The sequence below is a fragment of the Phacochoerus africanus genome, chromosome 1 (assembly GCF_016906955.1).
Source record: "Phacochoerus africanus isolate WHEZ1 chromosome 1, ROS_Pafr_v1, whole genome shotgun sequence".
NCBI lineage: Eukaryota > Metazoa > Chordata > Mammalia > Artiodactyla > Suidae > Phacochoerus > Phacochoerus africanus.
The window spans coordinates 126322660-126349870 of record NC_062544.1 but is presented as its reverse complement, the minus strand read 5'-3'; the positions used below and the strand labels follow the sequence as shown (position 1 = coordinate 126349870).

General features: G+C 40.3%; 1 protein-coding gene and 1 long non-coding RNA gene across 6 annotated transcripts in view; one reads left to right on the top strand and one right to left on the bottom strand.

The window, feature by feature from the left end:
* The window catches only part of ADAMTS9 (ADAM metallopeptidase with thrombospondin type 1 motif 9), a 174109-nt gene that overhangs the window by 105307 nt on the left and 41591 nt on the right, over positions 1-27211 (top strand). The window contains exons 29-30 of the mRNA XM_047778629.1: positions 19116-19283; positions 26382-26555. Of these exons, the coding sequence (XP_047634585.1) occupies positions 19116-19283; positions 26382-26555 (342 nt within the window). The remainder of the gene's footprint in view (positions 1-19115; positions 19284-26381; positions 26556-27211) is intronic.
* Positions 103-26986, bottom strand: LOC125126349 (uncharacterized). 5 transcript variants are annotated; one of them, XR_007134605.1, is made up of 6 exons: positions 26364-26986; positions 18681-18981; positions 18546-18606; positions 14619-14867; positions 2865-2959; positions 103-1470 (listed from the first exon to the last, which is right to left on the bottom strand). It is a non-coding gene; the product is annotated as an uncharacterized LOC125126349 (long non-coding RNA). The 5 variants fall into 5 exon arrangements; XR_007134604.1 differs by lacking the exon at positions 2865-2959 and having other exon boundaries at positions 26364-26976; XR_007134607.1 differs by lacking the exon at positions 2865-2959 and having other exon boundaries at positions 14619-14766; positions 26364-26975.

The following is a 27211-nucleotide window of genomic DNA, read 5'->3' as shown; positions in this document are numbered from 1 at the left end:
TGGGAGGGAATCCTGATTATTAAGGCCATTGAGGAAGATTTATTTTATGGGGAGGGAGTAAAAGACTCTGGGTCATTCCTTTAAAAGAAAAAAAAAAAGGCATTCGTTTTTCAGCTAATACTTTTAATGTGCCTTCTTTGGGACCAGGCTGTTCTGAATGCTAAGGATTCAGCGATGAACAAGTCAGAGCTCTTCACTCTGGTGGAGACAGAGAAAATTTGATATTAAACAAACAGAACTGAACACATAAAGAACTGACACAATGCTTCCTGGCTAATGATATGGAACCTTTAAAAACCTTCTGAGAAAAAGTGTGTTTCTATTCACCTTTATATTAGAACCCAGACATAGTTCAGTGATCTGAGAGCCAGGATTTGTGGAGGGCCTGACTTTCTGCCTCTCCCCACAGGTATCTTTCAGCCTCCACACTAGTGTGGGAAGTTGTGGCTGAGAGTCCATTTCCCCCTTTGTTATTTCATAGATACTAATAAAAAGATCTGGAATGTGTGGGTTGCCACACCACTGTCTTTGCTTCTTGTTGTTGTCTTTTCCTCTAAAGTGGGATCATTGTCATGGATTGTTTTAATCACCGTCACATCCCTTTGCAGAAATTTATAAAAGTAGAAAATTGGCAGCCAAGAAAAGAGTGAACACAAAGTAGGATGGAAAACAATCAATATAGGCTAAACCTACAAAGCTATCATTCTTAGCCAGATCAGCATCCCTTTCTCCTATTAGAACGAGATTATACCTTGGCCAAAGCAGTCCAATAACTTTCTATAATGATGGAAACATCTTCTATCTTAGCTTCCCAATATGGAAGCCACTAGCCACATGTGACTGATAATTTAGCACTTGTTATGTGGCTAAGTGCAACATGGATCCTGCATTTTAAATTGTTATTTCATTTACTCTACATTTAAACAGAATTGGGCAGGGCAGCCTCAGGCAGTTAACAATTAATATTCAGCTAGCCACGGGGTCAATTATAAAAATAAACTGGGGAGAAAAACCCTATGTCAGCATGTAAAGGGTCCCCGTGTCAGATGCCCTCGTCTCCAATAAGTACCACTCTCTTGCCTGTCTTCTGTTTTGTGCCTTTGTTTGGGAACACTTCAGTGGGTATATCCTGACAGCTGGGCCTTGAAAAAATAGGACAGTGAAAAGAGAGACAGAACCAGCTGTCTTGAGAGTAGTAACTCCGGGGCCTCTGTGTCCAAGCAGCTGTTAAAACAGACTCTCCTCTTGTGCATCTCAGAGTTCAAGTTCACCGTGGCAGTAAGTTCAGTTAAGGAGAAAGAATGTTTATGTGCTCTGTGGGTTGAAAGGGCAAGGCTTGATTGATGCGTTTTAGGAGAAAGCAGAAATGGACAACACCAGGTAGCCATCTTGTAGGAGCTTGAATTCCAAGAGATCACTCCTTCTTTGAAGGAGAAGTTTCTTGAGGGAAACTTCCATATTCACGGAGCCCTGTAGGTAAAGGTTGAGCAGATTAGATTTAAGGAGTTCTCTTTCAAAGACTCTTCAGAAGAACACCAGAGATGAGGCAGTGTCTCCTCCATGGCTACAATTGCTCTCCTTTAACTTCAACTCCCTAGTGTTAAGAAAACGATCATGGTTTGTTTTGCATTCATATCCCATACTGATGCCTCTAGATATCAAAATGTATGTAACAACATTGGCTGCAAATTGTTCAATGATGTCATCAGTTCTCTTTCCCAGCTACCTGAGAGAATTGTGAGGGGTTTTTGCCCCTTTAGGTTGACATCTGAATTAATCTATTAACTGTTCAGATGGTCACTTTTTAGAAGCCTTTTTTAATTTGTTATGCCCACTCTTAGGTTGTCTATGTACTAAAATGGAAAATAAGTCAAATGACTGTCCCTAAGCTACTTTCTTCTGAAGTATCTCCCCAAGGAGATGAATGGATCACTTCAGTTACTCACAAAAGAGCTGTTTTCCCCTCACTGAATTTGGTAAAATTTCCTTCTGTAATTACTGTGATGGTTTTGACTTTTTATTGTAAGTCATGTTTTGGAGCATTTATTTTTTGCTAGGAATTATGCAAAGCCGTTTCCTCACGTAATCAAATTTAATCTCTTCTGCTTAGCACCATCAGAGAACTTAGCAAGTTGGTTCTAGGTCTAATTGGCTAAACCAGGATTTGAACCTCATCACCAAGATATAATTCCCTCATATTACTGTATAGTTGGGGAAGTGGCAAAAAAGCTGTGGAAAGAGAATGTTTGCAGTTTAAGATTTTCTGTTTTTCCAGATTGAAACATTCTGGAATTATTGAGTCATTTTCAAATTTGGCTAAGCACTTTAAAGGAATGAATATGAGAAAACTGTTTCTCTTAAAAATTAAACCAAGTAAAGAGCAAGATTTGGACCTTCTAGGAGATTCTGAGGGGGAAAAAAGGGCATCCAGTACTTATTAAGTGCACATTAGGTGATATGTCTGACATTTTAATATACAAAAGAGGAATAGAATAACTCGAGGTAATAAATCTGTGTTTTCTTTGTTCAGTAGATATATAGATAATCAGGATGATAAGTTAGATTTTGGTAAAGCCAATTAGAGGATTTATAGGTGTTTGTGGTGATAAAGTTTATCATAGCACATAATAAGCTGTTGCACTACAAGTGATTTATGAAAATGAACTAATTAAAGTTTATTAAAAAGTGATCTCATAGTAGTAACTTTGTGGTTGAAATGAAACACATTAAATGCATGGGGATATCTTGCAAACTCTTTCTTAAGCTAAAACTAAGCTACAGGAATTGAACTTTTCTTCTGGCAATACTCAGGCTTATTCCTGCCCGTTGACAGGACAGTTAAACCCCTTGAGTTCTGTCCTTACATTTGCTTCCTTCCTCACTCCTTGTCCTCCCAACTCCTGACGTATTTTCCATCCATGTGGCAGGTGCGTGTTAAGACGTGGTTATCATGTAGGAGCTGTGTAAGATGAAGTGAGGGAAAAGTTGACATGAAAAAAGTGGGTTCGCTTCCTTTTTCTAACTAAAACAAAGGAAGAGACGTAACCATAGCCACCACATTTCAAGTGAAACTCATTTTAACCAAATAATTTATTTAATTGCCCCAAACCATAATTTCCTTTGGCCTGTAGAGGCCCACTGTTCAAGCTCAGTGCTTTACACAAAGCATATCCTTAACAATATCCAAATGAATGAATGAATGAGCAACCCCATTCTGAATGCTGCTCAGGAGCTGAAATCCTTATTGTGCTGGTCTAAAACTAGGGAAATAAAAAACTAACTTATAGGAGGGAATCATAAAAAGAAACACAGAGGTTTAGATGGTGGTAGTATATCAATAGTGATTTTTCCAACTTGTCAACTTGTATGGTATTCATGGAGAGTATCCTTGATTTGAGAAAATTAGAGTTTTTGAGATGATGGGACATTTTGTCTGCATGCTGTTTAGAAAAAACAAAATGATAATGGCATATATGAATGTGTTTAGGGAGGAAGAAGGAAGGAACAAATGTAGTGAAATGTTGGCAGTTGAAGAATCTGGATAAGAGGGAGAAAGAGTTCTTTGTGATATTCTTGCAATTTTTCTTCAAGTATGAAAATTTTTTAAATGTTATTTTATTTTATTTTATTTTTTCTATTTTAGGGCCACACTGCAGCATATGGAGGTTCCCAGGCTAGGGGTCGAATCAGAGCTACAGCAGCCGGCCTCCATCACAGCCACAGCAATGCTAGATCCAAGCCGTGTCAACAGTCACGTACACCAGTGGAACAAAATAGGTGTATTTTGTGACCTACACCACAGCTCACGGCAACACTGGATCCTTAACCTACTAAGTGAGGCCAGGGATCGAATCCACAACCTCATGGTTTCTAGTCAGATTCATTTCCACTGCATCACAACAGGAACTCTTATTTTTAAAAAAATTCTTAGGGAAACATAAATATGTTTGGAGTGTGTATTTTACTTCACAAGGAGATGAAGGTAGGTCTGAATTTATTTCAGGGCTTTAAAAATTCTGACACATTTTATGAAGCTGTTTTTAATCTAAGATTTGCAGTGTAGCATCATAATAAAAGTAGGTGCTTTAGTCTGAGCTTGGTACACACAGCCTCTTTCCTAAGTTTTCATTGCCTTTTTTTTCCCATGAACTTTTTCTTCTCCTTGTCTCCTCCCTTCCTCTCTCTACCCCTCCCACAGGAGTGGAAGCTAAAATGAAAGTCCCCTGGGAATGGTGTGTGTGTGTGTGTGTGTGTGTGTGTGTGTGTTTAATTTTTTTTTTGGCTCCCCTTTTCCCAGGAAAACCCAGACTTTCATTTCCAGCCTTGCCAGTACATACCTGGCCAAATACAGGTATCCACTGTTACCTATTTATCCCCAGTCAAAGCTCAGATTCCTTTGAAAACTAAAGATTTTTTTCCAAAAATGCATAGTTTGTTTTCCTTGGGCTTAACAAAAAGCCCTCCCCCAACCAACTCCCCTCTTCCTGCATTGCAGTTTGCCCTTTCTTAGTGAAATCATGATTTCTTTCTCCTTGGTTGTCTCTTAGTCAGATATGGAATATCTGGGAACCTCTTAGCAGTGGCGGGTCATGGCTATGATGTCATTGAGGAAGGGATGTCCAGAAGAGCCTGTTTGTTTCATTGTAGTTGTGATCTCCATCGCTGTGCATGGGAATTGATTTTACACTGTGTGTGTCATGTTCTCTAAGACCAGGGCCTCCCAACCCTTTTAGCCTAGGATCTTGACCTTGTTAAATTAATGTTCAGTGGGCCCTTTACCGCCCCCATCCAGAAAAATCTCTGTGTGCCCTGGCCCCCATCAAGTCAATTAAAATCAACTCAATTTTGAGAGCTTGTTGAAGGACTTTCTGAAAACCTCAGGAAAATTCAGTGGTTCTCCCTTGGGGGTGATTTTTACCCACCAGTGGACATTGGGCAATGTCTAAAGACTTTGTTGGTTGGGTTCAGAGGTATTATTGACATCTAATAAAGAGAAGCAGGGTTATTTCCAAGCATTTTACCATGTACAGTGTGGCCCCCACAAGAGAGGGAGGACTCATAATCTCAAGTCAAAGCTGAAGTCACAGTTGCAAGCCCCATGGAATGATGCTAGTTAGCTCTCAAAAACACTTCTCTCTGAAGAGTTGAATTTTCCGTCAGGTAGTATATGGAATCCTAGGAACCCAGCAAGGTCAAAGATTTTCAGAGATGAACTTGAAAATATGAGGTTTCAAAGTTGTCCAACCAGACTATGAGTTTACAGACCAACAGGCAGTGTCATTCTTTTTCTGGAGCCAGGAAGAGAAGTTGTGAATGTGTACAGATGTGCCCAGTGCGGTCCACAGACGTTCTGCATGGCAATGTTGGCAGGGAAGACCAACTTTGCATAGAAAGGCCTAAAGGAGGATGAGAATTTCTAAGAAAACAAGGATTACTCCAACATGTTCATACGTTTGGATTGTTCTGATAGCACTGTTTGTATAGATATGGATGGATGGATAGATAAATGATAAATGATAAATAGAGCAAGCAAGAGAGAGAAATACTCCACTACATTTTATGTTTCAAACAAACAGCTTCCCTCACCCACGGTAGAATTTGCACATTTGTAATGGTCCAGCCATATCTAGGAACTGGTTTCTGAGTTGACTGTTTAAAGGTTTGGGGGGGATACTTTTATAAAAGCATAATTAATCTTAGTGAGACCATGTTTCTGACTAGAGACCGAGACAGTGGTACAGAGAGTGTTCCATGAGTTGCAAACAGGCCTGCAGCAGGGTTTCCTAACCTCGGCACTATTGCCATTTGGGACCAGAAACTTCTTTGGTCGGGGTGCTACTCTGGGCATCCGAGGATGTTTGGCAGCATCTTTAGCTTCTACCCACAAGATGACAGCAACATATCTTTGTGGTTGTGATAACCAACAGTATCTTCAAACATTGGCAAATGTCCTCTGGGAGGGGGCATCTCTCCTCCATGATTCATTGAGTTTCTTTCAGCAGAACTTTCCTTTCCATATTCTAATAGGCATTAAGAAGGCAAGCTGTGAGCAGCTTTTTCAGATGTGTGGCATTAACCTGGCTCTTCAGTGCCTGAACTTCTGGGGAAGAAAGTTTCTCAAGTTCTACCGCTGCATACCTCTCCTTTTCCACTTTGCAAATTTTCCTGCTTTAGCAAATAACATTGCTATGCATTTACCAACTTTAGCCCCCATGCCCTGCAGACATATGTATATATGATCAGAATGGCAGGCACAACTCTGAGATCAGTGAGACAGAACATTTTAGATGATGCATCTCCTGGCCCTAGAAGGAAAATCAGTCTCAATCCTTCTTGTTCGAAAAGGTCACTAAAAATGATTATAAACTCTAGTAGCGACTCCAAATTTTTAAGACCAAAGAAGAAATCTATCGGTAGAGGAAAAGCAAGCAAAATGGCATGGTCCTGTCATCAACCTCAGTAATGGTGGTACCTAAGCCCTAATGAAATATTGGATTCTTCCTACAGTGGTTAAACTTTATTGAATGGAAGACCAGAAATTTTTATGAAAAAAAAAAAAATACTCATTGGAGCTCAGTGGAGAAGAGACCTTGGTTCTCCATAAGATGAGTGCGTTCCACCTTCCAGAAGTAATTAGAATCTTAAATTAATTACCAATGGACTAACTATGTCAAATCTCTTTCAAATTAGAAGTGGAGTTTTGCTTTTTAACTAAGTATAGTATTGCCAATTATTAGAGGCTATGAGAAGATGAAGCCACCCTTGAAATCTCACTTCTCTGAATGAATGGTTTTTCTCCACATCCCAGTCACCAACTGATAACCTGCTATCTTACATGTCTTGATGTGCACATAGAAGTATCCATCTGCCATTGACCAGATGGATTTGACTAGAAGAGGAGACATCTCCTGTGAGTCAAGCTTTGGGCCTTGTGCCTTGTAAGCATTATTACTAATCCTCATTTAATCTTTGCAAAGTGGACTCTATTGTGTCCATTATGCAGGTAGGAAAAACTGAGCTCTAAGAAGGCTAAACAAGTTTGCTAGCATCATACAATAAGTAATTCTTGGATCCAGACCCAATGGACTCCCAAGCTTCATGCTTTTCCACTTCCTCTCTGGTAGGGCTTCCAAAACTTCCAGAAGTTCAGATTTGGATTTGTGACACATAAAAGAAACAGGCTCTCGCCATAGTGGAAACCATTTTAGCTCGCCTCTGCTTTTTAAAAGCCCTGGAAGCTGAGTCTCTGGGGTCTGAATTTTTGAATAAGCCCTTTTAACACTTCACCTGCTTTTGAATGGTTTTCAAAGCAACTCAGAAATTGGGCTTGGTCACCCACTCTCAGAGCAGAGCTCTGAAAAGAGCTAATTTTTCCCTGAACATTTATAGCACTAGCACACGAGAATGATGTGAATTAGTATATCTGTAAGGAGAGATCTGTTGAACTAAGAAAACTGCATGTGGCCTGATCCTATTATTTGGGTAACAACCACCTCACTTAGTAGAGAGGCTTGTGGTAGCTAGCTTATAGAGAGGGTATAGAAGGGTGGCAACTATTTAATTCCATTGAATTCAGTCTGCAGTTATACAGTCTCAGGCTTGATGTTGATTTTATAGTTCTGAATACCATACATTCAAGAGTCTTTTTCTAAAGGAAAAGGAACTTGAAAAAAAATCAGGCTCAAACTTAGACATATTATTTTGGAATAGGTGTGTAAGTCTTTAGTTTGGGTTTTTTTTTTTTAATATTTGTATGTTTGTTGTTTTTTATTTGCTTTTTTTTCCCCCCAGCTTCTACTCCTTGCTTTCCATTATCTTATTTTTTATTTATTTATTTTTTTTTGTCTTTTGTCTTTTGTTGTTGTTGTCGTTGTTGCTATTTCTTGGGCCGCTCCCGCGGCATATGGAGGTTCCCAGGCTAGGGGTTGAATCGGAGCTGTAGCCACCGGCCTATGCCAGAGCCACAGCAACGCGGGATCCGAGCCGCGTCTGCAACCTACACCACAGCTCACGGCAATGCCGGATCGTTAACCCACTGAGCAAGGGCAGGGACCGAACCCGCAACCTCATGGTTCCTAGTCGGATTCGTTAACCGCTGCGCCACGACGGGAACTCCTTGCTTTCCATTATCTTACATTCTCAGATAACTTTCCTCTTAGATGTCCCCTGTGCAGTATGCAGTTCTGTAACTATAAATTAAATATTAAACCTCAAGAGTGCTTAGCCAGTTTTAGACTGAATAGACACAGGAGATAGAAGAGGGCAGTCATTATTTATTTGGTTCTTACAATGAACTAAGCATTATACAGAATGTTTGTTTAATTGTTAAAAATTTTTGTGAGATAAGTGGCTCTAGTCTGTATTAGATACTATTCACTAATGCATTTGTGTGTGTGTTAACTATTCTGTAAACTAGGCGCTGCTCTGGGCACTGGGGAGATAGCAGTGAACAAAAGAGACAAAAATCCTTGAACTCCTCAAGCTTACATTCTAGCAGGGAGGGGCAGATAACCTATAAATAACACACAAAACAAAGGTAAAATATATATTGTGAAAGAAAGTGACATTTCCATAGATGTTAAAAGAGAAAATGACATGGAAGAAGAGATGGAACTGCAATTTTAAGGTCAGGCAGGTCTCCAATAAGGTGTCAATTGAGCAGAGAAATGAGACAACATAAAAGTAAGCCATGTGGATACCTAGGAGAAGAGTATTTTGGGTTAAGATCTGGAGACAAGAGTGTGCCAGGTAATAGCAATACCTTGGCAATCACAAGGAGGCCAGTGTGGCTGGAATAGAGGGGGTGTGGCTGGTTAGATATAAAATTAGAGATGGTATTGATGGAGAGGAACATGGAAGTTGATCATGGGAGAAGGAGAGAAAGAGATCTTTGGAGGGATTTTTGCTTACTTACTGAGGTCAGAAGCCAATGGGGATTGGGGGGAGGGAGAGTTGAGTAGGAACCTAAATTTGTTTTAAAAGAATGAGTCTGGTTTCTGAATTTAGGGGAAGCTACAGGATAACAAAGATAAAAGTAGGTCTTGAAAGCCATTGAAATACTCTGATGAGAATGTTCAGTGGAAGTGATGAGAAGTGGTAGGACTCTGATATATTTTAAGGGAGTGCTGAAGGATTCACTCTGACTTTAGATATGGGATACAAGAGAAGGAGGAGCTGGAATGACTCCAAATTCTGTGCAGTGAGTAAGTGGAAGGATAGCATTTCCATCCATTGACTGAAATGAAGAAGATAATGGAAAGATCAGGACTTCTGTTTCGGACATGTTAGGTTTGAGATGCTTCCTCGTCGTCATTTCATACCTGGTTAAGCAGCTTGCATCACATCACAAAGAAGAAGATAGTACTGGTCTAACCAGGTCTGATTGATTCCAGAACCAAGTTCATAATTCCCACATTCTTCTGCCTCAACCTTTGAATTTCCATTTAAATAGTAGCCAGAATAGTGCAGGAATAATTGAAATTCATGGAAAACTATCACATAAAATTTTAGCCACTTCTCATGCTCAGTTCCATGTTGTGAGCCATTTCATTTTAGCTGTCTTTTTATTTCTTTTCATCTCATCCTTTCATAGTGGGATTTTTGAGTCTTTTATTTACCAAAGCCTTTTCTTACCTTTACCAAAGGTAAGCAGGAGAAAGAGACAGGAAAGCCATGAAGAACTTGAATAGTGCATATTGGTAGCAGTTTTGGTCCTAATGGAACTCGCAGTAGAGCATTACAAAGTTGGAGGATGAACATCTCATTCAACAGTAGTTAAGATAACCTTTTTCTCTCTTGCTGAGATCTATTTCTCTTATTACAGACACAGGTTTGCACGTTTCAGTTCTGGAGTGGCATTAATACCCACCCAAAAGCAAATTCATTACATGAACTATTTGCCCCCAAACTTGTAAATTTTTCAGTGTAAAGTATTTCACATGCTGGCAGATAAAGATGGTCCTCTTATACCAAATTGATGGAGGAAGAGCTAGATAGGCAGAGAAAGGAAGGCTGAAAGAGGCAATTAAATGAACTCTGCCCTAGTGTCTTTTAAATGACTGAATTATACTTAGTCTAGCTCTTTGGGGGGAGGAAGAAGCTCAAAGACTAGAAATTGGTTGGTTGCATGAAAGTCCAAAATCAGCCCCATGGGTTGCTTTTCTATAGATGCCTTCCCAAAAGTGATGTAAGCTTCCTGGATCTTTTCCTGGCTGCCTATGACAGTAGCCTAAGTCATAAGTGGGTCTTTCCAATGTTGTCATCTTCTAGCAGAATGACATCTCCAGGTACCCCTTGAACCCTCTAGCCTTGGCCTTCAGTCACAGTTCACCTTCAGAGCACCAAAAAACTTGGGTTCCTATTGCCACCAGCCATAACTTTTCCATCATTTATTTACTCAGGCTCTTCTTCACCCACCTTTGGGATAGCTGGGAATAAAGAATGCTCAAACAAAAACCTCACCTACTACCCTCCCCATCTTCCAAGCTGCCTTTATAAATAGCCCCAAGCAAGCAGAGAGTATAGGTCCTGCTACCATCTTCACCCCTTGCCTGAAAGATACCAGTATTATGATTTTGCTGAGGCCATGTTACAAAGAATCATCACATCTAACCATGAAAAGGATCCTTACAAATATAGGCACTGTGCTTGGGAATGGAGAAAGGGCATGTTAGGAGTAATGGTACCTCAAATTCCTGCTGGCACCAATTAGGTGTAGCCAGGCTAGAATGACCATGTATGGCTTTTGCATATTTTCTTAGGTTTTGTTTCTGTCTTGATAGGGACAAAAACTGTAATGTTTTTCCTCCACCAGCAAGAAGCAGCTCAATCTGGGTTTCACAAGTTCCATAGCCAATTTCATATGCTACTGTATTTCATGTTTAAATGTATTTCCCTTCTTTATTACAAAGTTGTTCCATTCTGAGGTTGTAGAGGGTGGTTAGAGAACCCGGTGCCTCATAATTCTTAGGGGTGATGGGAATTGGGAATCATGAGCACCTTTCCCTGCCTCTCCATCTTTTCCTGGCTCTGCCATCTTCCCTGCAAGGCATATGCAGGGCCACCTACTTGGACAGAGTATTGAAAGGAGCCCTCAAGTGTGCTCTAGCAGTTGACATGTGGCTCTTAGTTCCTTTTCCTCCCGAGTCTTAGATCTTTGTAGCCTTGAAAAGGCTGGGGGTGTTGAGGGTGGAAAGATGGCCAGCTGCCATGACCGTGACTCCTACATCCACTTTCTTCCAGGGTGTTCCCTGCCAATCTCATGCTTTCTTAGCTCCTTTTCATGGTAATAAGTTCCATGGTGGTCCTGGACATAAACGGCCATCAGGCAGGCCTGTCAGCACTGGCTTTACGCCCTGAAGTCACAGCCCTTGTTTCCTGGCCAAGCTTTCCTCTCCTTCCTGCTTGGTCATTTTGGTTCCCTGATGCCCCTGTTCAGAGCCATTCTTGAGTTGTGGGAAACCCTATAAAAATTTCCCTAAATAGGTTCACATCGCCAATGAGGAGCTCTGCTTTCTGACAAAGGGCTCTTACCACTCCCACAGCTGAGCTGAACCCAGCAGGGAAGTGAATGAATATGTGTTTGGTCACGGTCATCGCTGATGTTGATTCTGTGCTTGAGGACGTTTAAAGAAATAACAAACAAACAAACAAACAAACGAGAAACACAGGAGTTCTTAAGATAGTAAATGTGAGCGGGAAACAATGGAATAGAAAATAGGGGTGGCTTTCAGGTGTGGTGTCTTTCTTTCCTCTTGTCTTTCTGTCTTCTGTGGTTAGAAGAAAGAGTATTAATAAGTAATAGCCTGTGAGGATGAAAAGGGCACTGCAGAAAAGAAGGAGTTGTCAACATTTATGTCTGCTCTGGGGATTTCTCTGTGACCTTTAGAAAGGAAAGCTCTTCACCCATTCACACGGAGGAGATTTTGCCAGACTAAGTCCCTCTTTCACCCAGCAGTGCCTGTATTAGAATGTTAATTTTTTTTTTTTTAGTTAACATATATTTTTTAAAATGTTCACCTTTTAAAGTGCATGTTAGGAGATATTTTGAAAGACTCCACTGAATAGGAGGAGTAGTAACAGGGACAGTGAATGAGTGTTGATTTTTGCACTGTCCACCCAAAACACCAAAAGCTCTATAGGCACTGTCTCACCTAATTTTTCTGCAGTTCCTGTGAGTGTACGTGGTGCTATATCCTCAGCTTACAGAGAACAAATCTGAGCTGAGAAAAGGTAGCTTGTTCCTAATAGCACCATGGTAAAACAGTAGATGGCTTTCCAACCAAGATCTGACTTGGTTGGAAACCTGTGCCTTAGTCTTGAAGGGGTGTGTTTTAGAGCAAGGGGAAGACAAGCACCCATGTGGTGAGCTGTGATATGCCAGGCATAGCCACCCCTTGGACTTTGTTCTTAACTGGCACCTTATACTTAGTCTTGTTGGTATTGGCAGTCCCTCAGAGCCAGAGGTGCAGAATCTATGCCTGCCTTGGTTAGCCCCAGCCCATCTTGCTAGCTCTTTGTGAGCTTATTTGAATTGGAGTGGAAAGGACCAGGATGTCTGAGTTATCTGTGGTTCCCAGGCAATATAGAGAACACCAGAATCTGGTCAGAAGTCCCTAGTGCGATTGGTGCCAAATAGTGTAATGTGCTAGGTACTGGAGCTCCTAGTCATAAGCACACATCTCTTCCTTCCTTGCTCTGTGATTGTGAGCATGACTTCTCTCCTTTTCCATTGCATTGAATTTGTAAAATAAATACATGGGCTGAATAATCTCTGAGATGACCTATACCTCAAACATTGAGAGCTTAGTCCTTGGTGAATTTGCAACCTGTAACCTTCCATTTATGATCATGAAAAGGGCCCTTCATCAGTGAATAGAGATGATCATGTGGCATCAGGCCAGCTGCAAAGAGTAAATCAACCTTGAAAATCAGCCAAGAGAGAACTAGGGTGTGGCTTTGTCCAAAGCGACATGTGGCTCTTTATCTTTACATCATTGCATATTTGCTTTTCATAGCTTCTTTCTTCCCAAGATGCTAAAGAGATTGTGCAGAAAGTATTAAAGTCAGAGAAACATTGTGTATTTACCCTCCTCCTGAGAGACTAAAGAGGCAGAGGTCTCTAAAATAGTCGTAAGAGATATTTCTTTGAGGTCCTAGTTTTCTCTTGTAGAACAAGAGGTGAGCCGCCTGTGGAAATAATGGTTCTGGAAACACACATGCTATATTTGAAGTCTGCCTCTGCTTCCTCCTGGCTCTGTTACCCTGGGCAAGTGATGTCACCCTTTTAATCCTCAGTCTCCTTATTTGTAAAAAGGAATCCCCATAGTACCAGAGTCATAAGGCTGCTATTGGGATTAAATGGGAGAAGCCAGTATCCTTCATTCCATAGTCCCACTTATAGTAAAAGCTCAATGAAAGTCAGCTAGTGTGATTTCTAATAGTTCTGCTCCAGCTGAAACAGGGCTCTTGGAGCAGCCTCTGTGAATCTAAATAACCATGCCAAATCAGTTCAGCATTAGCACTATAGGGCAGGTTCCAGGTGGTTATTTCTTGGAATCTTTAGGAAAACATGGCATTTGGTTTATAGTACACTTCTGTGATGGCTCTAGCTTTCCTGTTTTCATTCGTTCCCATAAATATTTGCTTATTGCCTACCACGTGGAAAGCAATAGTAAACATATATGAACTGCAGTTACTGTCTTTTTTCTATGTGACAAGCCTGTATGTTTCTTCAAGTCTGGCACTGACGATTTTGAAACTTTGTTCCCTAAGTCTATATTTTTGTGCTCACATTCTTCTTTTTTTTTCTTCTGGTGGAACAGTGGGTATTGGATGGAATCCCTTTTCCTTTCCTGATGGTGTCATGTTCATGCAATACTTACTTCATTTGTCACTGTAATTGGCAAAGGAAGTTCTGATATCATACTTTACAGATGAGGATTAACTTTATGTTTTGGTAAAGTCAAAATGAGAGTAGAATCGAGAAGAGCTTGTTGTTATGAAAAGATATGCACTTCTTTTTAAAAGAAGTGATTTAGATGTTATTTTCATATTTTCTATAATCACAAGGGAAAGGCACCGAATAATAATTAGTAAAATCTCCTGCCTCACAACTGAACTCTTTCCACCAGTCTCAGAGTGATGGTTAGCTATTTGATTGTCAAAAAATCCTCAGTTCAGCAGAGTCTTGGCTTAGCTTAGTATTAGCTTCTAGAATGTGACCTTTTTCTTGGCTTTTCAATTCTGTCTTATTTCTAACCTGCTGTCAGCCAGTTCTCTGGTTGGAAATATGGACTAGTTGATCACCGTCCTCCATAATACATTTCATATCAACAGAATCTCTTGTGTACATATCACTTGGAGGTAGGAGCCACCCAGATATACTCAACTGTGCCCAGACATTCTGCCGGGGCCGTCCTCCTGGACCACCCAGTAACCTTATGTATCAAGCATTTGCTACAGCTCAGTGCTGGTCCACAACCCACTGCCTCTAGTGCTTCCTCTAAACCCCAGCATCATCCAGCCCCATTGAGCAGCTGTCTTTTGGCCAGACTCTTCATGCATCCCTGACCTCCACCTTCCCCTTATTCCTTCTTGGTTTCTTATGGTATCCTTACCAATTCTGTGTGGTCCTCCATATCCATCTGGATGTCCAGGTTCTCAGCAGCTTCAGCAATACTGGGATCTCATTCTCTCTAGGTCTGAAGCCATTCTCATGAAGGCAAACATTGTTTTCTGGTTTCTCTGTGACTCAGAGACCAAACCCTTCAATATGAGTGAAAGGACCAATGCAGAGCATCCCTAATGCCAGGGACAGCACACCAGGAACAGTGGCAAACAAATGCATCCAGCATCCAAATCTACCACTGCAGAGAGAGCCAACTCTCAGTAGAGGTTCTGACTGGAGTTTCACTTCCACCAGATATGTTGAAATGCAAGGATTTCAAACTCTGAGACCTTAGTCTAAAAAGTTAAGACGACATCTGAACAGAGCTCCATATTTAAACATTCCTTTTGAACACTCTTACAGAAACAAACGCCTGAAAGTCCAGACATTTGAGATACTGACCTTGGTGTCTCTATGTAACAAGCAGAGATTACATTGTCTAAGAGTGTTACTCAAAGTCCAGGGGAAAAATTTTTCTCTTGAACGAGTTCATTTGTTTCCCCAAAGAGAGAAAAAGTCAAAAGAGTCCTACCGGCAAACTGGGAGGCTATTCTGCCTACAAATATAAGAAGTTAAATATTCCCCAAAGCAGGAAGGCTCAGCTGTTTAGCCAATAAATAGCATGTATTAGGTGATGCACTAAATTTAACTCATTGATGCACATTGGTGCAAAAGTCATTACTTGGTAAAGGACTGGAAATGATCAGATGGAAATTTCCCTCAGAATAGAAGAGCTAAAAACCTGTGTTTATTTGATTATCAAAACAACTTCTTTATGAAATCATAATAGACCCTGTTAGAAATAGGCCTTATTATGAAATTGTTAATAAACCTGTAAGACATGAAAATTTCCACAAACAGCTGCTTTTCTTCATTGGTAAGTTAGAAAGCATGAAATGAAAAGTGTTTTCTATCAGATTAGATACCATGAGAATTTCCTTATCGCTTTTAGATCTTGATTTTGGCAATTACTGTGTGTAGTGAGTGACTCATGCTGAAGTATTCATCCTTTATTCCAAGTCAGTTCCATTTAAGTCCCCAACTAAGAGGACTACATATAGGAATGAAGGGGATGCAGCTAATCCAGATATTTTTAAAAGATTTTTAAGGTATCACATTTCAGATCAACTTTATCTTCATTTCATGGGCAGTAGATATGAGTAGCATCAGTGATGCCCCTCAGAATATTCAGAATTCTGATCAGTAATATTGTTGATAACTTAATTATTTTCATTGTGCTCTTCTTGTTCCCAACAGATATCTAGCCACTTGTGTTGGAGTCATGTGGGAAGATATATAAATCTTGTGCATTATGATTATGCTATTTTGAAAACCCAGTTGTCTCCAGTAATGTCTCCAATAATGTACCTATGTCTGTGGTTTGGGGAATGATTAAATGAAATAATGCTTATAAAGTCTTAGAGGAGTGCCTGGCACATAATGAATGAGAGGAAGCTGTGCCTTTTCAAATTTGCCTTTATAGGTTGCTCTGTATTTTTAAGGTCTCTCTTCCAATGACCATTAAATGGGATTTGTCTCATTTGTTTATTCAACATTTATTGAGCACCTACTGAATTCAAGAATTATGCAAAGTGCTGGGAGTATAGTGATGAATGAAACTGTCTTAATCCCTGCCCTCTTGGAATTTACAGCCCAATGGACAGATTCTTTTATTCTATTTTATTTAAATTTTTTTTGCTTTTTAGGGCTGCCCCCTTGGCATATGGAAGTTCCCTGGCTAGGGGTCGAATCAGAACTACAGCTGCCAGCCTATACCACAGCCACAGCAATGTGGAATCCAAGCTGCATCTGTGACCTACACCACAGCTCACAACAACACCAGGTCTTAAACCCACTGAGCAAGGCCAGGGATCAAACCCGCATCCTCATGGATACTTGTCAGATTGATTTCCCGGTGAACCATGATGTGAACTCCCTGGACAGATTTCTAAATCAACATCTCCATCAACTCTCTTTTTCCCCTCCATATTAAGGGACAGCTTGTCTGGACTATTTGTATGTTAAAATGATAATCCCTCAGGGAGAGAGGCAAGCTTTAAGTTGACCCATGTTCATCTGATACTCAAAGATAACTCTGTTTCTTCACCCAAATAAAGCACATGTTACTACCCACAAATCTATAGCCTTTCAATTCAGCTTATTTCCTACAAATGTGTTCTTGACTCCCAATGCTGTTTTTCCCATCTGTCTCTCCAACTGCACATGCCAGAAACCTGGGAGGCCTTCCTAACTCTGCCTTCCACCCGCCTCAGAAAGTATCATTTCTACTTCAAAAAATATCTTACATCCACCCACTTCCCTCACCCCACTATTTCTCACCCTAATCTAAGCCACCACCACCTCTTGTTTGAACAAATGCATTTGCTTCCTAAGCAATGTTCTTACTTCTGCTCATGGTATATTTCTACCCATTGTATACTCAGTAGTCAAAGTAGAATTTTTTAAACAAAAATCAGACCATGTCTTAACCCAACTAAAACTCGTCAATGATTTTCCATCTTGTGGAGAATAAAGTATATGATTATGACCCACGAGTTCTGCATAGTCTGGCTTCAGGGAGCCCTCTTGCAACCACTCTAGCCTTCTTTCTGCAGAGCATTCATCTCAATTAACAAGTACATATTTACTCCTGCCCTCACTTGATTGATGCTGGTCTTCCTCACTGGTCTGTAAACTCCATGAGGACAGAGATTAGGTCAGTTTTATTCATCACTATATTCCCAGCACTTTGAAGAATTCTTGAAACATAGGTGCTTAGTAAATGTTGGCTGACTAAAGAAGTGATCTCACCCCAAGTTCTAATTCTGCCTGTATTTTTTCATGAAAGTAACAGTGAAAAATATAAAAATTAGTCACTAATAATAGGGATTATCTATGTGTAAGTCGTTAGACCATTGGTTTATAGCATTAATTCTTGAAAATTCTTTCTAAAAGCCTTCTGGAATTAGAACCCAAAGTCTTTATATACATCAAAATACGGTAGGTTTAAAGATGGATGTTTTTGTTTTGGTATAGATATTCCAATTGGGCGCCTTCCTTCCACACTGTATTCTCTATTAAAAGTTCCAGAATGGGTACACTAAATCATAATAATCACAAGGTGAGAGCTCAGATGAAAAGAATAGTGTTTCCATTACCTAAAGTAAAAAGTTATAGCTAAACATGTTAATATACATATTTTAAATTTCTCTACCAGCAACTATTAAAATTTTTAAATGGCTTATATTAACTAGAAAAGCACATCTGGCTCATTTATGAATGGCATCACTTTGAGCATGTGGGTCATAGTGGTTGAATTTATATTAGGCTACATGTTTTACATGGTATTATTTATCTATTAGCCATAAAAGAGCACTTTGGCCATTTAAGTTAATAACATCGCAAAGTTAGCAGAGGAAATTCGAAATATTGAGTAGAAGGAAATGACACTTGAAATCTATTTTCATTGCATTTTCCCATTTTGCTCTTCATTCTTAAACTCATTTCCCTCTGAAATGCAAGAACATTATATTGGGAAATAATGTGTCTTGAAAACCGGAGCCAGCAAGCTTATAATCCCAGGGGTAATGACTTCTGTAATCGCTAATGAGGCAATGGACATTGAATATCTCAGCGTACTCACTGGGGCCAGCCTCTTGCCTGTTCCACAAGAAGCTGTCATATCAAATTTTTGTCCTGAGTCCATGGGCACTTTGATTCCTAAACCTTCCTGAGAAACCTACTCGGAAATCAAAGTCAAGTTTCTTAGATGTGGTCAGACAAGGTCAGATTTAAAACAGTTCAGTGAACCTTCAGATCAAAGTTGAAAGGTAATGCCTCCCTCCCAAAATTGGCACAGACCCACCTGCTAGCTTACCTTTCAAAACGTGCCTTTTTCACCTCCTTTCCAATGTGCTGGGAAAATGAGAGCTTATCCTCTGAAAAATGGTAGAAGAGTTTCCTTAAATCATTTCACTAGGAAATGGGACACAGCTCTGTTTTAGGAACGTACCTTTATCCAAAAGAGTGAATCACGAGGCAGTTTGTTGAAGAAATACCTTCATCAGAGATTGCACAAAGTGAGATGTCCAAAAGAAATTCTACTAATTCATAGTATATCTTCTTTAAATCAGAATTTCATAGTAATACCAGGTTCATGGCCTTCATTTTTGGCCTCAATTATCAAGATTTTACCCTCACTCTTGAGAGACCCAAAATATTAGACAGGGTTCCTGCTGTCATGCTGTCCACATTTTTCCCTCCAAGGCTTCCTTCCTTCCATGTTGAGCCTTGAGATGTTTTCCAGTATGGTGCTGCAGAAGGGGGAATGGTGACTCTTATTAGCATGAACTTAGCATCTTGTGACAGGTTTTTCTTTTTTAATCAAATTCCATGTGGTTTAAAAAAAAAAAAAAAACAACAACCTTGCCATTGCTTTATATTTCAGTGTTCTGTCTCTTGTGGTCGAGGGCATAAACAACGAAATGTTTACTGCATGGCAAAAGATGGAAGCCATTTAGAAGGTGATTACTGTAAACACCTTCCTAAGCCAAATGGGCACAGAAAGTGCCGAGGAGGACGATGCCCCAAGTGGAAGGCTGGCGCCTGGAGTCAGGTGAGCAATGCTTCTCCTCTACCAACTGCTTCCTTACCTTCGGCCACATGGCCGACACCAGTGTGTTGGCTTATTTTCCCTACACGGTTTTGGTTTTTCAGAGGGGAGCTTGAGCAGGGAGGGAAAGATCTTTATGACAGGATACTTACTCGCTGTGGGACCTTGCCCACGTGGCTTCAGCCCTTGGTGCTTTGGATAATACCTATGACAGTTGTGAAGGTGAAGTCTTAAGTGGTGGTAGATGTAGATGTCATCTGTCCAGGACAGAGTAGCTCCTCCATCCTCCACTGATGGCATTTTTTATTATCATTGACCACTTAGAAAACCACTAATTTGGATTCCAGTAAGGTTGACTCTGGCCATCTGACAGGAATTGAGTCTGAATTTACCTTTGAGGTTCTTAAAGAAAGGACTGTCAATATAAAGTATTAGAGAATATTCCTCTGCCTGTTAGCTTGTATAAAACAGAAGTAGGGGAACAGATGGGGTGGGTGCTCTGTCATTTCCTAGCTATATCACCTTGGGTGATTTGTTTAACCTTCCTGAGCTGACTTCATGTAGCTCTTCTGAGGATTTAATGCAGAGTTGAATGCACGTAGTTAGCTCACTGGTCTTTCATAAGCTCTCAAGAGTGATATTTTGTCTGGATGAGTGTAATGTGTGTATATCCAGTGGGGAAGGGAGTGTGGGGAGGGTAAGTACCCAAGAAACTGATTATAGTTAGACTCTGTTAGTTCTAATGGTAATCTGATCAGAAACTGGGTAAGAGCATTTCCCTGTTGAATTCAAGAGGGAATTTTCCAAGCTTCTATTTGTCTATGAACAACTGATGGGTGAACAAAAGTCATCACATCTGGTCCTTAGAGTAGATTTTGTCACCCCACACATGGACATTTCCTCAGCTGGGTTGAGGTGCTTGCTTAAGAGTAACAAGGCCCAATTTCCTTTCATATATTCTGTATTTAATGCTGTTCTTTCTCTCCACTTAGTTGATTCAGTGAGGTTTTTCTAAACATGTGGTTCTCCCATGCAGTGGAGAAGGGTGAAGACCCTCCTAAGGACCTATAGAAAACTAGATTCAGGTTTGGCAGCCTCTAGAATTGATTCTTTCAGAGTCTGGGTCTTGATTTCTAAGACCCCCCCAAAAAGCTTTGCACAGTCGTGCTGACAGGAGGAGGAGTAGAGGATCCTCCATTCCAACATGACTCATGGAAAATTCTTCCAGAAATGTGAATTTTTCTTTCTTCTTCTTCTTTTTTTTTTTTTCCTTGCTTGCACCCTTGGCATATGGAAGTTCCCAGGCTAGGGGTCGATTCAGAGCTGAGGCCACTGGCCTACACCATAGCCATAGCAACATGGGATCTGAGCCTCCTCTGTGACCTACACCACAGCTCATGGAAATGCTGGATCCCTGACCCACTGAGAGAGGCCAGGGATCAAACTCGCGTCCTCATGGATACTAGTCGGATTCGTTTCTGTTGCGCCACAATGGGAACTCCAAGAAATGTGATTTTTTTTCTTAACTGCCCCGAGCTGTCATCATGGAACCCTCTGCCTCCCAGTCATGCTTCCCTTCACAGAGGTAGAAAACCTGGCCTGCATCCTTCCCCAGCAGAACAGCCTCATCCTTCTCAGTGCTTTTATCAGAATGATCATGTTTGGAAGTTTTTATTTAACTTAGCAATCAAAGCATGGATGCCCAGCTAGAGAGGGTTCCTCCTCTGGCTTCCTTAAGGATCCGATTTCTAAGCAGTATTTCATACCTGTCCTCCTTAATGGTTTGTCTGAGTACCTACTGTCATCTGTAACTTGCAGCCCTTTTATTTTTGGAGCTATTCAATTCATGTAGAAGCCTACAGCTAACATTATTCAAGACACTGCACTAATTAGCTTGTCCTCTGGTGCACTTTCCTGCTCTGTTACTTTTCTTTATGTTCTTTGGCCTCTGCTTATCTATTTGCATCTTGTCCTGAATATAAAGTTGAGAGCATTTAAATGATGCTCATTTTAAAGGCCAATTCATTCAGTAAAAAGGACGATTAAAAGAAGCTTTTACTCCTTATTGGTAACCACAAACTGAGTTTTACTCTCGTATCCTGTGATCCTGATGGGAAGTCTGAAATTGCTCACAAAGCCGGGATGATTAGGTTTGAACCCTTGGGATTTTTTCAAACATAAGGTAATAGGATTATCAGAATGCCTCTGCAGAAAAGACTGCACCTGTTCAAAATGATTGCTTAGAAAAGTCTAGTTACCTTTGTGGAACATGCAAGCAAACACAGTTATGTAATGGTCTGGGGCCAACTTCCTAATGCTCTGATTTGATTTGTAGAACTGAATTAGAAAAGCAGGCAAGACAAGATGGTGCACGGGTGAAATCTGACTTGTGCAATTTAAAAGCATACCTGAAAATAATCGGACCCACTGGTTGACAGAGAAAGATAGTCTGCATGATTAAAAGATTATTGGTTTTCTAATGATCCAGTCAGTGGTAAACAGAAATATCCCAAGGCAGCAATATAACGCAAAAGGAATGATTATCCATTTGTAACAGTATTTAGACGATTTTATATCTGGTCCTTCTGTTTTTTGATGGTAGCTGTATGCTGGTCATCTCTTCTTCAGGGTAGGGGGAAGAACTACTACAATTTCTCATCATGTCAAAATGTCCGATGACAATTAAACATGTAGAATATTAGGTTAGGAAACTAGTACAGTCATGCCCATCTTCGTTTCTCCCTCAAAATTGGTATTTTGAAGTTTAAAGTGGAAGGTTTCACTTCTGCATCTTTTGAAAATCTTGAATTTGTCAAAAAAAAAAAAATCCTCACTAAAGTGTGAAAGCATTCTTTTTTTTCCAGTAGTTCACATTCAGTTTGTTTAGATGGCTTTGATTAAGAGCTGAGGGAGGAACTTTTAAGACAAAAATCAACATCAGATTCTTTTTGTTTGTTTGTTTTTAGGGCCACACCTGCAGCATATTGAAGTTCCCAGTCTAGGGGTCAAATTGGAGCTGCAGCTGCCAGCCTATGCCACAGCCACAGCAATGCGGAATCCAAGCCAAATCTGTGACCCACACTGTAGCAGCTCCTAGCATTGCTGGATTCTTAACCCACTGAGCGAAGCCAGGGTTTTAACCCACATCCTCATGGATACTAGTTGGGTTCACTACCACTGAGCCACAATGGGAACTTCCAGCATCAGATTCTTGATTCAGCTTGATAAATGTGAAGCTTCCATGGTATGATGATTCAAAAGCATTCCAGAGGAAAATGAATTTTATGAATTCTATTCCTTTAGAAGATTTTTAAATAAATGAAGCTTAGAAATCAACAGAATAAATGATCAGCTTAAAATGAAAATAACACTTTATCATCATTAATTGATCATGAATTCATTTAATCCTGAGATGCCTGTCTTTTTCATACTTTAATATCTCTGTGGTAGAGTGGGCCTAACAACCAATAAAAAGCCATGATTTAATTAATCACTCTGATTTTCTTTCTGAGCGATACAACGTATAATACTGTGTCTTGGAATCAGTGGTGTCTTAAATTGGGGAAAATATTTAATTTTTAAAAGCTTTTCAGAGATCATGCCAAAATGGAAAATGGCAAATTGTGTTATAAACCTACCATACATTTTTGGTTAGGACTTTTCTCATGATTACAATGAGAGCAGCTTGATGTGATGTCTGATTCCAAAATATTCCACGAGTATCTAATGGAGAAACATGGCAAATGGGTAGCATGTGTCCTTTGAGAAACCAAGGAAACCATGTGCAGATGGTCCTGAGAACTGGCATTGCATTAGTGATTTCTACCCTCTGTTACTTTGTATTTTAATTGCAGTCATTGGATGTTGAGTTGTTTGAAGACAGGCTTTTCACCCACATTTTTGCTGACATAGTACAAAAGCCTGTATCATATGAGCAGCATATTTTAAAACTGGAAGTCAAATTTTAATCCGTAGTAGCTTTGGTATATTGCCTAGGATAGAACTTACTTGAACTATATTTTGGTTTTGCTTTTGTTTGAGTTAGGGTGACTATCTCCTTTCTTTGCTTTATTGATTTGTGGGGCATCAGCTTAAAAGGTTTATTAGGAAGTAGGAAAAATATTTTATGTAAGATGCTTAGAATAGAACTAAGCTTTCAACTGGGAGTGATATTATACTTTCTTGAAACATGTGGCAATGTCTGGAGACAGTTTTGGTTGTCTCCATTTGGCAAAAGAGGGGAAATGCAACTGACGTCTAGTAACAAAGAGTCCAGAGATGCTGCTAAACTTCCTACAATGCACAGTTCAGCCCCCAACAACAAAGAATTATTAGGTTGAAAAACCTGAGAGTAGAGCCTAGCATAGTAAGTGCCTAGGAAGTTGCTGTCATTATTAGCAGTTATTATTTATTAAAGTTGGTTCATATTTGGTTAGTTTTTCAAGCTAGTGCCTCCCCTAAATAATATCACCACTGTGATTTCAGCAGTAACCCTGGAGGAAAGTATGTAAAATTCTGTCCAGGTTTTGAGGTGTATATTATAATTCCCCAAACATCAGAAGCTCAGAGATTCTTTTTATCTATGGAAATAAACGTAGGTTGCCCCTTTAAATTGGCACCTGCACAGGAGGGAGTACAGAGAGATGAAACACAGCTCCCAGCTCAGTAGTTTGGAACTAAAAACATCTACTTTCAAACCTGCACAAATAGACTGCCATGCAGAAACGATAGCTGTGGGGGAGACACGTTAATAGAGACTGTTCAACCTTTTCCCTCAGCAGACTAAAAGTTGGACTAAATAGAACAAGAAGAATTAAGCATGCACACGTGCACACACCATCTCCGTCACCACCTCCAGGGTCATTCAGAGGTCTTTCTGATGCTGTTTTATTCATGGGGTTTCTGATCAAATCCCTCAGAATTCAACAAGTAAGCCTGGCTGGCTCTGTATGCAAAATGCTGCCTCCCCTGAGACAGCACAGGAAGAAAATGTGAACACAGAAAACTAACTCTGAGGCAGCGTACTTCATTTTGAACAAAGATTACCATGGATGAGGTATTCACAGAGGCAGGACCCACACCTTGCTGCACAGATAAGTCATGTTGAAATTTTTCAATGCGCTAATGCAAAGCTAGCTTTAACATTAAGAAAATCAGAAGTCACAATGACATGTGGTATAATTGAAATTTCCTCTGTCTTTATTTGCCTTTTGAAAAATGATCGAACATTGTAGAAGTGATTTTTAAAATATTGGATGCTTACGGCTCTTTGTACCTTGCCTTTGCTGAACCGTGAGTAATAATTTACTCGCTAACTAACAATAGCATCAAAAAGAAGTTTCATTTTCTTAGAACCTGAATAGTAGACACTCTAAAAGCCCGTAACATGTTTTCCTTTTTCTTTACCTTGTTAAAGCATCATGAGATTTTGAATACATATCAGCCCTGTGCCAAACTCAAATTTATTTACTTAGTCGTTCTTATTTTTCTTTGTATTTCCATTTGGATGCATTGTTCTGGAAGTGTACTCCTTTATAGTTAAGACCTCAAATTCAAATAGCCAAAGGATATTTTGGTTGTTATTTGTTGCCAGCGTTAGATGATTCTTTCTGTCATTCATGTGCTAACTTTCCCATGTTAGAGTTCATTCATTTCCTGTCTCATCACTGGGAAATATACATGTAGCTCCCATAAGTATTAAATGACCATCCTCTGTAGACAAGGCAGTCACTTGTCTCAGTCACCCTCTCATTCCCCCCAGTACATAATAACTTTCAAAGTCGGGTTTCTTGTGGGTCATCAACTCATTCAATCCAATTAATGCCATTAAACCCAAACAATAGTAGCTATGTTGCTCCAAAATATTTCCTTCTCTTCAGCTAGCTTGGACGTGAACATTTAAGCTCCTGCCTGCCATAGGCTCATGTGAAATGATATGATTTCCCAAGCTGACTTCTAAACACTGCCCCCTGTTTTCTTTGCATCTGAAATGGAAATAAGATTCATTTGCAGCAGAATTCATTAGGGCGTGCTTCCTGATAGTAAATTCCCATTAGCCTCTGAGTAGGATGAATCCTGCTGCAGGTTAATTGGACAAGAATCTTTGTCTAATTTAAAGGCGTGATTCTCTTCTTTAAGAAGACTTCCTCTTAGGAATGTGGCCTTAATGTATGTTAAGCTTGTGTTCTCAATCAGACAAATGAATAGAAGCTGAGCAATCACAAAAACTTGGTAATTTTTAATAGCTAGGTGAAATAATAGACTGTTCTTTCCAGTCAGACGTTGCCTTTAGTTTCTGACTGTCCAAAGCTTAATAAAGACAATAATTCTTGGCCTGCCCGTAAGTGAGATTATGAAACACAGCAATGAGGAAACCATTAAAAAATTAATTTAGAGGAGAGTTAATTGCAGATTAATATGGTGTTTTGCAGCTTGGTCAACAAAATGCTTCAGCCTGATTAACAGTATTTTTCAAGGGCTGAAAACACAACACACAAGGAACTGGTTTTTCTTTGTCCGCTTTTATTTTTCATATATTCATCTGAGGTTCTACACAGACAAAGAGTCTAACGAATTCCATAGTTAAAAAAAAAAAAAAATCTCCTATCTCCAGGAATAGGAGCAAAAAAAGAAAGACTGGGGGAAATAATTCTACTTATAAGGCCCTAAAAGCTTCAGTGATTTCCTTTCCTTGGGTTACATTTTTAATCTGCCAAGAAGTTTTCTTGTACAATCGCCGTATGTATCTCCCATTTTTAAGACCCTCCAATCTTCGGGGAGAGAACTCATTTGGGATTTTCATCTCACAAGGTGACACTTCTAGGTTGTACTGACTGTTTGTTTCCTAATGAGCTCCCCCAGCCTCTTCCAAGAGTTTTGTTAACTCCAGAGCTTGCCCCCAAACTTGAGTCCCCTCCTCACTCGGCCAGCTTTGATAGGCAGTGAGTTTGCAGATCTAAGATGTGAGAAAGCCTTGTGAATAGCTGTGAAGGTCATTGGATTACGGGTGCGTCCCCCAGGCCTGTGACCCTCTCCACCGCAACAATTGCCCCCTCCCACACATGACCCAAAGCCCCCACTTACACTCTCTTGTCCTCTTAGTGCTCTGTGTCCTGTGGCCAAGGCGTCCAGCGGAGAAATGTGGGCTGTCACATGGGAACACACAAAGTAGCCAGAGAGACCGGGTGCGACCAGTACACTAGACCAGAGTCGGAACGTGCCTGCCAAGCCCCACCGTGTCCGCTCTACACTTGGAGGGCAGAGGAGTGGCAAGAAGTAAGTAGAGCCAGGAAGTGGGCACCTGCCAGCCCTTTCGCTCAACCCCCTTGCTCTCATCACATCCGTTCCCCTGTGAAGCCCTCCAACACGGTGCAAGGCTGGCTGTTTCCCAAAAGGTTTGCTGTCAGACAGCCAGCAGAGTTCACTCTGTCCAACAGGGGTTGGGAGAGCTCCTCCTTTTTCTGCTGTTCCTACGTCTGTGCTCTTGACTGTCAAAATCTGCCTGCCTCCAGAAAAAGTTTAACAGGCCTTGGGCCAAATACACTCACGATAACTTTCACAGAAGGAGGCGGAGATGGAAAAAATATTTTAAATCTGTGGCTTCGGACTTGGTCTTTCTGTATGAGTTCAAACAGCCCAGAGGCCAACTCTAGGGAGGACCTGTCTTGAATTTTTGTCCTCCTTCTGTGACTTTGGCTGTCAGCTAGAAGATAGGCATGCATTCGAAATCCTGATTAATTAGTGAAGGATTTCCAACATTTAAAAAACCGAGGGCATCTGAAGAACTGCTCCGTTGATGCAGAAATAGCCAGACTTTGTTTTTTTCCCACTCCAAGTTAATGTCTAGTTAAAGAAAACACTAAGTGTCTCTAGGGAATGGCCTGGCTAGCAAGTCTGGAACACAAGTAGAAGGTCACCTCTATTTCCAGTAC